General features: G+C 46.3%; 1 protein-coding gene across 1 annotated transcript; it reads right to left on the reverse strand.

The window, feature by feature from the left end:
* Positions 1 to 37: 37 nt before the first annotated feature.
* pelp1 (proline, glutamate and leucine rich protein 1) lies at positions 38 to 11,231 on the reverse strand. The gene is made up of 19 exons (XM_088989954.1): positions 11,058 to 11,231; positions 10,461 to 10,525; positions 10,275 to 10,380; positions 10,054 to 10,203; positions 7,944 to 8,015; positions 7,814 to 7,873; positions 7,588 to 7,744; positions 7,362 to 7,494; positions 5,586 to 5,673; positions 5,425 to 5,513; positions 5,245 to 5,358; positions 4,998 to 5,148; positions 4,745 to 4,898; positions 4,621 to 4,676; positions 4,116 to 4,249; positions 2,917 to 3,019; positions 1,364 to 2,848; positions 707 to 1,003; positions 38 to 433 (listed from the first exon to the last, which is right to left on the reverse strand). Exons 1-19 carry the CDS (start codon positions 11,196 to 11,198, stop codon positions 341 to 343), a joined length of 3,648 nt encoding a protein of 1,215 aa, XP_088846080.1. The 5' UTR covers positions 11,199 to 11,231; the 3' UTR covers positions 38 to 340.
* Positions 11,232 to 11,405: the final 174 nt, after the last annotated feature.

The raw sequence follows: 11,405 nt of genomic DNA on the forward strand, positions 1-11,405 counted from the left end.
TTATTACAAAGAATAAGGTCACATACGTTGACATTCATCTTTTCAATGCATTTAATATTTTATATCAAAAGACATGACAAGTGATGATAGAACATAAAAGTAGACTCAACTCAAAAAGTCACTAACCGCAGCACGATATTCACATAGTCTGTGAATGAGGTTTAACATTCTGAGTTCATACATAATTCGGGACAATTTCACCTCGCTACTTTAGTTTGATAGACACTCTCACAGTAAAAGAAACGTCTAATTTTCCAATGGCAGTAAATGTGAAACATAACGGATGAACAGTTGACACACAACAGCACGCACTTTAATGGCAAGCCCTTGTTTTAGTTTGTCAGGGATTTGACCCGGAGGCTGTAACCTCGTCGTCATCAGGAGGGCAGGGGACAAAGTCGGCCAACATGGAGGCGATGGGGTCGTCATCCGTCTGGGGGAGACAAAATGGGGCCAATGTTCAATTCTGCCAGTGTCGGCTTACATTGCGATAAATGTCCAAAGATTGTGGTGCGGGTAAATCATTTCCTTCAACTCTCATGGACGCCATTTCCAGCATCAGTACAAGATAATAAAAACTAACCACCGGTTTTCAGATATGTGATTCATAAATGATTCAACCAGCCACCCCTTCCCTCAATGATTTGTTGTTCTTTCCAATTCAAATCAAACTGAAAGTGACTCGAGGAAATAGTGGAACGTTTACCCTTTTCTTGTCAGTGCTTGGTCCCGCCTCTTCGTCCAAGTCTGCATCGTCTCTCTTGCGCTTAACTCCTTTCCCCTCGTCCGCTTCGCTCTCTTCCGGATCACTTTCGATCCCAGCACTCTGTGTATCTTTATCCTTTTCTTCCTCCTGGGGTCGCTCTTCCGGTCCCGACAAAGCGGCGGGTTCCGAATGCGGTGGGCTATTGTCCTCGGGAAGGGCGGCCAGAAGTTCGTTTTGAAGGACGGGCGGCTGGTCATCATTGGCATTTGCTTCCTGCACGGGGCACGCCGTCACTTCCTGTGGAGAGTACAATCATTGCATGGGTTTTTCTATTGATATAATGTGGAGTTTGAATAACCTAATGCGATTTTGTGCTTTTCCCACTCGTTTGGAAATAACCCACATCTTGACATTTAATTTGCTCTTTCAGGAAGACTCCAAGACAATAAAAGATGCGCCCAAAGCCTTACTCAAATACAGTGTCTGTGAAACATCTCAAAAAGAACCAAAGCACGGTTCGTTTGTGGAGGTAGTAGAGTCTCTGCCACACGCGCACAATCACACACTTTTATTATGAAAGGTTGAGAATGACAAACGATCATTATTTGTCCCGTCCGTCTATTGAGAGTTGAAACTATTCAATGAGTTTTTGTGTACCTGTAGAGGCGGATGAAGCTCTGCGACGGGCGGCTCGTGACGAAACGTGGCCACTTCAGTCGTTTCGTCCTTGTCGGGCTCTTCCCTCTCCTCCGGAGCGCCTCCAGTCACACACAAGATCTGAGGCATGGTGGGGTCGTCCATCCTCTCGCTCTCTTCCGCCTCCTCCTCCTCCTCATCCTCTCTGGCCCCCTCCAGGACTCCGATGCTCTCCACCTCCTGCACCCGACTACGATCGTCGCCGATGTCGGCTCTGCTGACTTGGATCTCCTGGATGCCTCCCACAGCTTCTCCATCCGTACCAGAGGGGGGCGGCACTACTACTTGTGCCCGTAGCACCTCCTCCTCCTCGATGCCGGCCACGTTGGCCTTGTCCTCCGCCCCCTCTAATGGAGGCATGGAGCCATCTTCGCCCCCGTCGTTTTCTTCCTCATCCTCTTCATCCTCCTCTTCATCCTCCTCCTCCTCTTCTAGCTCCTCTCCTTCTTCATCAAACTCGTCAAACTCCTCTCCCTCGTAAAATTCGCCCTCAGGAAAATCGCTGACTTCGTCCTCTTCGTCCTCGTCTTCCTCCAGCTCTTCGTCGTCCTCCATGTCTTCCTCTTCGTCCTCGTCGTCCGTGCTGTTGATGTTGATGACGGCGGAGTCTTCATTGTTGGAGGAGGCGGAAAGTCTGCCTGGTTGGAGGCCCATTTGATTCTGCAGCTGCTGCATCTGGAGGGGCAGACCGAGGGGTCCGGCGCCCGTGGGCTGCATCAGCATCTGCTGGAGTTGAGGTCTGACGGCCGACGTCTCCCCGTCAGCCGCGCCGCCCGTCGGGACGAGGGAGACAACGGAGGAGGCGGGAGGGGCGAAGGAGTTGACGGGTGCGGTGGGAAGCGGGGAGGTGGCCAGGTCATTGGGGAGGGAAACCCCATCGGTGGGACCCTGAGCCAACGCCACGGGTTCGGGGACGGCGCCCGCGGGTGCGGCGGCGACACTGGTCGGGTTCTGAGGCGGGGCCGCCGAAGTCTCGACGGGCTCGCGGACCTCCGCGTTGAGCATCCCCGGAGGAACGATGACCACGCTGTCGTCGGAGTCACTTGCCAGCGAGATCTCCACGTCTTCGGCTTCCTCTTTATCGTAGCGCACAAACACGGGTCTCTGGCCCTCGGGGGGGCCCAGTCCGGCCGTATCAGGCTGGTGCTGCGGCTGCGGGGACAAAATGGCATCGCCAGAGACGTGTCCCGGAACCAGAGACAGGTGGTTTTCCAGGGAGCTCAGCAGAGCGAGCGAGTGGCGAGCGGGAAATGGCCCAGAGGAACCGGGGCCTCCGAGGAGGGTGGGCAACGGGAGGCCGGGGGTCGGTCCTTGGGAAGATGGCAGGACGGGAGCCGAAGGAGTGGGCTTTAAGGTGAGGGGCGGTAAGGGGATGGCAATGGAGGGAGCACGCGGGTGGACCAGGGCGTTACACATGGTCAGCGCCTCGCTACAGAACGAAGACACCTGAAAGGGAGCGAGGGCGGCGCGCTGAGTACAACGTTCAGAACAACGGCGATGACATCGGCACCAACCTTGAGGTTGCGGTCCGCACGTCCTTTGCTGAGAATGGACACGGCGCAGGTGAGTGGTGGAGGCCACGTGGGGCACGGAACCAGTACGAGAGCCAGCAACAACCTGGGAATCCAAACACGCAGGAAGAAGCCAAGTGAACAAAATGTGTCGCTAGCGCAAATTTTGACGCCATTTTGTTGAAGAGCTTTGACAGTACACTGCCATGTTCCAATTTAAATAAGAATAAGAAAGCCTGTAATGGTGCCACAATGGGCAAATTTGCAATCTACAACAGCAAAATTGAAAGGAGATTCATCGGGGGGTTATTGCATGCACAAAAACGTTTCAGAAGAGAGAGAACTGCATAAAAATATTTCAGGAAAAATAAACTATTCACAGTGCGCAAGTATAAAATACACAATTGAGATAAAAGCATATACAGTCAAACCTCGCTTTACGACCATCATCTGTTCCAGAAATCTGTTCAAAAACTGAAACATTCCCCATTCCAATCAATGTGATTTAATCAGTCTGCTTTTTATTTTTTTTGTGTGAGATTACATTAGATGAACCTTGGTTTGATTCACGGCGAAGAAATTTACATTTAACAGCAGAAAAAAAAACCTAATACAGGAGCTGCTGTAAAGGCCGCCACTCTCGCGGTGCCATCTTGAAGTCAAATACAAAAAAATAAAATACTAAAATTAAAATAACAAATCATGTGACACAACACAAAAGACACAGACAATCATTCAATCAATCGTTATTGTGATTGAAATATACAGATGCTCAAAATGGAACGCAATATGAGGATAAGGCGTCACTCACAATGAGACACGACATGAGGAAGTGACGTATCAGGAAGTGGAGAGTAGTCGATCGATGCATTCAAGCGCGCTCAGTTTGGTTGAAAACCCGATTCCGGTTGCAAACCGAGGCATAAAAAAATGTACATTTTTGGTTGAGAACCAAGATGTTCAAAAACCTAGATTTGACTGTATGCGAGACCTTCGTGTACAACCATTTGTGGCAAAAAGTGGCTGAAAACATCTCCCAACCAAGAGAAAAGACACTCGAGAATATCGTCGTACGCTCAGTTTGCTGCTCAATATGTGAGAGTCGCAGTTTTACCATCATTTAGAATTAACGTAACATCTAAACTCATTTCCAATAGCCCATCTATGGCTTTTACCATCATGTGTTAGCATCAAGCTAGTACCTGTAGAGTTCCCGCCTCGCGAGGGCACCGCCGTACTGCCCGCTCACGCTCCCTGTGGATTCGGAAGCGCCGTTGCAGCTGGACTGTTGCTGCTGCAAGCGCACACAGAGCGGCAGCAGAACCTCGTGGAGACGCTACCGCACAAAATACACGCTGTCAAAGACGTTTTCAAAACGTGGACGAATGCTTACAGATGGGTTGGTTTATGTCAAGGCCCCAGGAGCAGAATCTGGACCATCACATCATTTGATTCGGCCCGTGAAAGCAAATAAAACGTGTGAAATTCCATAATGCTTGCTGAAGTCGGAACCAAAATTTCAAATTGTCCCATTTAAACATTTTTTTTACATCAAATTTGAAAACTAGTTATTCATTAATTTGTTTTGCATGTTCTGTATGTAATATGTGGAGGGGATTAAACATTATAATGGCTTCCCCAAATTCATAAAACTGTAACTACAACGTGGCCCGAATTTGACACCCTTGGTTTATGTCAGCCATTTACCTTGTGCAGATCATCCTTGAGGAGGGTTCCGCTGGTCACTATGATTTGTCTTAGCGCTTAGAAGAAAAAGATTGAAATGGTACGTCATCCATAGAAATGAAGAGCGCATGTTTGAACAACTTACCCCTGAGAGCTGAAAGGCAAGTATCCTGGTTGGCCAAAGTGTCACCTTTCCTTTGAAGCGAAGGCCCGACCCCTTCGGCAAGCACCAACGGTTTAGTTCTGCGAGGACCCGGTTTGCCTCCCGGAACCACGTCGGCCGACAAGCCTGCACGAAGCTGTGGCACCAGGTGAGGAAAAGGACACGGCTCATTTTCGCCATTCTGTGCGATTGGTGTTAAAAAAAAAAAAAAAAAAAAAAAAAAATCCAACGACACCTTGATTGACTCGGCCCCGGGCGTGACGTCACAGAGGAGATGGGCAAAAAGGAGCTCGGTGTGGGTGGAGCTACCCTGGAGGATGCCGGCAGACGCTCCGGCTACCTGCACCCACGCTTCCAGGCTTCTATACACTGACACGCGCACCGAACTGCAGGATGAAAAGGCGATGATGTGATATTTGATGGTGGGCCAGGGTGTAGAGCGACGGTGGGTGGGTGTATAGTCCCACCTCCACGTCGCGTACCTGTAGGCTCGCTGCTGCCCCGGGTTGGCTTCAGGTGGAGGCGTCCATACGCTCAGCGTTTGGGAAAAGAGCCTCTGGAGCACCGCAGCATATTGCACCAAGCTACTCCGCACGCTGCATTAAAGACAAGAAGAGCTGTAAGTGATTTGAGGTTTTTCCACAAGGCGCATTTCAACTTACACCGTGAAGAGCGCCGATAAGATCTCAAGTGCGCATGTGTGGATAGCAGGCAGGAGCAGGAGCCTCACGCTGCCGTCTCCTGTTAAATTCTGAAAAGCAAAATGGGTAAAGGTGACTTGCGGGATAACTGAAACGTCGGTATGAGGGGTGTAAATACTCACGATGCTTTTGGCGCCGACAGCAAGGGCTCGACACACCAGGTTGAGGATGGGCCTGACAGGCACACACACGACCGACGCCGGATCCACCCTGAAGGCACGTCAAGTTCACAAGTTTGCAAAAATTCTTCAGGGATGCATCAGGGAAATTAAAAAAGATGGGCTAGTTTGGCCCCCTTGTGTGTGAAAAGGGGGCCACATTCTAAAATGGATGGGGCCTGATTTAACTTAGATTGCCAAAGTAAGGAAGTAAAATTGATTGAAACAAACCAAAACACATTCATTGGAGCCTGGCCTTGCTAACATGCAAATAAAAACACATTATTTGAGTGAAATCGATTTTTCGAATACAGTAAAGTCTCGTTATATCGATATCGGATATATCGATAGTCCCGGTTATATCGATACTATTTCTATGCACGCACTGAGAAAATTACATGCAAACAGGGTCGGATATATCGATAGTCCCGGTTATATCGATATTTTTTCGGACTCCCTTGAATATCGATATAACGAGACTTTACTGTATATCAACAAACAATTTTAATTCAAGTCAAAGAATTTATTCATACATAAAATAAACATTTCCAATCATCTTCAGTTACTACATAATCAATCCTGTACTATTTTGATATTCTACGGTATTACAGAGAAGACAAAGAGAACAGACATAGCACGATACAGTAAAGTCTCGTTATATCGATATCGGATATATCGATAGTCCCGGTTATATCGATACTATTTCTATGCACGCACGGAGAAAATTACATGCAAACAGGGTCGGATATATCGATAGTCCCGGTTATATCGATATTTTTTCGGACTCCCTTGAATATCGATAAAACGAGACTTTACTGTATATCAACAAACAATTTTAATTCAAGTCAAAGAATTTATTCATACATAAAATAAACATTTCCAATCATCTTCAGTTACTACATAATCAATCCTGTACTATTTTGATATTCTACGGTATTACAGAGAAGACAAAGAGAACAGACATAGCACGATACAGTAAAGTCTCGTTATATCGATATCGGATATATCGATAGTCCCGGTTATATCGATACTATTTCTATGCACGCACGGAGAAAATTACATGCAAACAGGGTCGGATATATCGATAGTCCCGGTTATATCGATATTTTTTCGGACTCCCTTGAATATCGATATAACGATACTTTACTGTATTTCTTACTAGCGTCTGACATTTCTTTGCTTTGAGGATTTCCAATGTGCTGCAACAGCTCTGAAATCATTCCCATTAGCCACTAAATTTGAATCATTAACAGCAGTTTGCTAAAACAAATTGTCACTACCCTTCGCAGACTTATTCGAAAACAAGAGTATGATTGTTTGCTGCCGGATTTTAATGTCTTTTAGAGGTTTACTCCTGTTGTCACGCTCCATATTGCAAAAATCCGCCATTTTTGATGTAAATACCGCAATGCACCATGGGTAAATGTTAATGGGTTAATGTTCGATTATGACTTTCGACAGTTTCCAGCAGATCACGAATCTTTGCCCACGACTTTGGAACGCACCGAAACAAATGCAAGGAGATCATGGCTAGATTTCAGTAAGGCAAGATGGCAGACGACAAAAGTTAAAACCTCTGAAGGAAAATAAACAGTTTTCAATTGCTGTTTAACTAAATTCGTTTCTTTAACTATTGTAACAGAATTATGTCATACGTGGTGCAGAACATGTGGCATTATGCACTAATTGTAATATACGTGCACAGTGGCTGTCAAAATGCGTCAATGGCGCAAGGCGTACCGGAGTGTGTGCTTGAGTGCGAGACACGCGGCCGTATATCTGCGCTGAAGCTGCAGCGGCAGCAGAGCATCCGAATGGTCTAGCGGAGGAAAGCCAAGCTCCACCCCGGGACCTTCGTACTGCGCCGTCCTGTCTGTGGTAACATGCGACGAAAACAATTCAGCACGTGCGATGGTCACCATGAGTCTCGAGAGTTGCCGGGCGGTGGGGGGAGCGGGAGGCGTACCAGATTCGGCACCGCTGTAAAGGTCAGCCAGCACACCATTTGCCGTGGCCAGCAGGCAGTGAACCTGATCGCTCCATCGGTCGGCTCGGTTGGCGCCCGACGCTCGGTCCGTCAGGACACCAAGGCACGGGAGCCGGGCGTAGCATTGACAAGCCATCTGAAGGGAACACATGAGGCGGGTCATTAAAGGGAGTCGTGGCAACCCCGACGGGCGAGGAGGACAAACCTCTTGGCTTTTCTTGTTGGAGCTGTCCATTTTGGAGAGGAAGTAGGCCCCGAGCTTGTCCTGAAACAATCATCAACTCAGGTATTAGACATTGATGACCCAAAAAATGAAAGGTAATGTGACGCCTTACCCGCAGGGATCCACACGCTCGGGGGTAGTAGGTCATACACGCCGTCATGCCCTCCATGGCCGCCAGCTCACACTGGTAAAACCGAGACGTATACAAAGTCATTTATATGAAACTTACAAGCACGTATATTCTCCTGAGTATTCAACTATCGATTTGAATCTAAAAAAATATATTTCCTTGCTCACTTACATCATAGAATATGCATTAGCATTTTTAAATTTGAGTGAATGAAGAGAAGCCATATGCATCCCAATTGGAAAAAAGAAGAAAAGACACCTGCGTTGAAAATGTGGCAGCCTTCAGGTTGGGAGTGCAATATTCAAACTTTCACTCCATTTCCCATCTCTGCATTACATCGGGGTGGACGATAATACCGTTTCTAATTTCAGACTTATTTTCCAGCCTGCAAATCAGTCTCAAATCGTAGCTCAAATCCGCAATTGATGTTTGTTTACCTTTTAAGCAAGTTTGAATATTGATACCTGTGCACAAACAATATACAATAGCGGGAAAGAGATGCCCATTTCACGGCAAGATCAGAGCATTGTCATCAAATGGTGAGTATTCAGTGAGACCTCAACTTACAAACACCTGAATTTACAAACTTTTCGTCTTAAAAACGTCAAATTTCTGAAAATTAAACCTTATAATAAGCACTATTTTCATAATACACACCCACCACGGCTGGCGGAGTGATCTTCGGCGGAAGCACACGACCGAACAGCATCAGAGGTTAAGTTACCAACAGTCCTTATGGAAGGTGACTCTCCTTCCATAAGCCATCAACGACCATCAAAAAGGTAAATAAAACTTTATTTTACAGCACAGTTTATTTCTTTAATTACAGTCCTCATGTAATGCGCCTCTCTTTCCAAACAGCAATTCCCTTTGACCTTCGACCTCCAACTCCATTCCATCAAGCCATCAATGACCATCACAAATGTAAATAAAGTGACTTTATGATACAATGCAGTGTATTTCTTTCAATACAATACAATAGCACATGTATTATACATAGAATAAGGTATGTTGTGTGTGGTTTTAAGGCTTATCTAGTTGAAAAGTATATTTTATGGAAACCCGGGAACGGATTATTCCCATTTTAATGGTTTCCAATTGGATTTTTTTTTTTATATACACACTTTTCGCCTTACACACTCTGTCTGGGAACCAATTAAGTTCGTAAATTGAGGTCTCACTGTAGTTTTGCGTTTTTTGAATGTTGTTGTGCCAATGGCCATTTTGTGTTTGGGAGCCTTTTACTGAGCATCTTCATCTTTATTAAGTTCATAGAATTCCTCGTTCTGTAGCCATAAGGGGATATAAGTCAGTGTCTTCTTGTGCCGGTCCCAAGCCCGGATAAATACAGAGGGTTGTGTTAGGAAGGGCATCCGACGTAAAAGCTGGGCCAAAACAAACATGTGAATCAAACCTCTGAAGATGGAGGACACTGATTCACTGTGGCGACCCCTTGAAAGGAAAAGCCAAAAGGAAAAGAAGAAGGTAGGCACTGTCTGCCTGAAATTGATGAGTTTTGCTTCCATTGTAATCATAATAAATCTACATTTAATTTATAAGCGCCTTTCAAAACTGTCAAGGTTACTTACAGTCACAGGATAAGTTTTTCTGTGGGTGAGCAGCGGCAGCCACACGCGCCAGCGTTCACTCAACCTGGAATAACTCAAATAGATAGAAAGCTAGCTAGCTAGCACATACATAGCTAATAGATAGGCATCTAAATAGATAGCTAATAGATAGCTAGCTGGATAGCCAGAAAGCTAGATAGATAGCTAATAGATAGAAAATAGCTGGCTAGCTACATAGTCAGCTAGATAGCCAAATAGATAGTTAAATAGCCAGCTAGTTAATTCCTAAATTATGAGTCTGGAGTTATATTTTTTTTACATTGTGAGACCAAGGAAAGATGTCCTATCTTATTATTATTATTATTATTATTATTATTCTAAATGATTGTCAGCACCCATAGAATGGGAAACGCTAGCGGTGTTCAACTGCCATTTTGAACGACAAAGAGAGAAACACGAAGCAAGAATTTTTAATTACAAGACATAATGATGCATCGTCTTCCTTTCCCTGTATCTCGACTCACCTCCGTCTTCAGGCCCAGCAATGACGTGAGGATGCCCAGGACATAGTTGAGGCCCACTTCACGGGACAGCTCTGCCAGTTGAGACGAATACTGCAGCAAATCCTTCAAAATGCTCACAGCCAGTTGGATAGTATGAATGGGGGCCTGCGACTGGAGAAGAGCTTTTGAGGAAACATCCTCGCGGATGCGGCGGAAAGCGACTGATCCACATTGAGTCTCACCTGTATGACTTGCTGCAGAGACCGCAGCCAGGAGAGACAGTGTTGCTGGAAGAGCTCAGATGAACTGTCCTGAACCAGCATGGCGAGGAGACACAGTCCCTCAAACCTGCACGAAAGCACACGCAGATGACTTGCTGCGACAAGTGGCATTGTGGCATGTGTGTTTAATGTGAAAATGACACTCACTTGGTCTTGCTGGAGGCCAACTTGGCGTTGCTAAACCCAAGGAGTCCTCCCACATTGCTGGCGCCCTGTCAATATGCGCTTTGTTACAAATTGCGTTGATCAGCACCACGACAGCAGCACAAAAGGCAAGCGGGATTACGCCCAAATACAAATTCCTTCGTCTTCTTAATGCGAGTACATTTCTTCGGAATCAATCGTCACGAAAAAAATTGCTAACATCTAAATTCATGCTCATTTCCACATATGAAAATCAAAACTATAATCCCAGTATTACAGGTACTTACCAAAGCTTTATTATTCACGTTTCATGATTTTACAATGTTCTCTTAAGCGACGTAACTTATTTTTCTTATCAGTGAACATAAGTTAAAATTGTCAGGAAAAAAATCGCCGCTACCAGTTTGCATGCATAGACGCGTTTCTTTACTTTTGTACTTTGGTGCATTTCCGATTCTGCATTTTTATTTATATCAGTCCGTCAACTTGTATTTGTACTTCTGCCAACTCAGTAACAATAGCCAGAAGGTTAGCAAGCAGCTAGCTGGTTGGGTGAGCGCACGTTCGGCTGGGGCTTGCGAGCCGTCGTTCTCCACGGACCTGCGTGCGAAAGACGCCATGCTCTCGGTAGCTTTCCAGCACGTTCGGTAAATACTCCGGGCGCTGTTCCTTTAGAACCGACAAGAAACCTTCAGTTAAACGCCCAGCAGACGGGCCATGCAGCCAAGATGATGCCGACATCTTGCCAGCCTGACTGGCTGCCTGACGAGCTGACTGACTAGTGATGTGACGTTCGCGAGCGAACCGGTTCTTGTGGTTGGCTCTTTGTAGTGACCGACTGGAGACGACTCTTAAGAAGGAGCCACTTGCGAAGCCGACTTCTCCTCTTGTCCCCCTTCGGTTGAAGCGGCATGTGATTGGGCAAAAACCGTGGTGTAAGACGGGACA

Source organism: Hippocampus bargibanti, linkage group LG02 (assembly GCF_051943395.1).
Source record: "Hippocampus bargibanti isolate YZ-2025 linkage group LG02, ASM5194339v1, whole genome shotgun sequence".
NCBI classification, from domain to species: Eukaryota; Metazoa; Chordata; class Actinopteri; order Syngnathiformes; family Syngnathidae; genus Hippocampus; species Hippocampus bargibanti.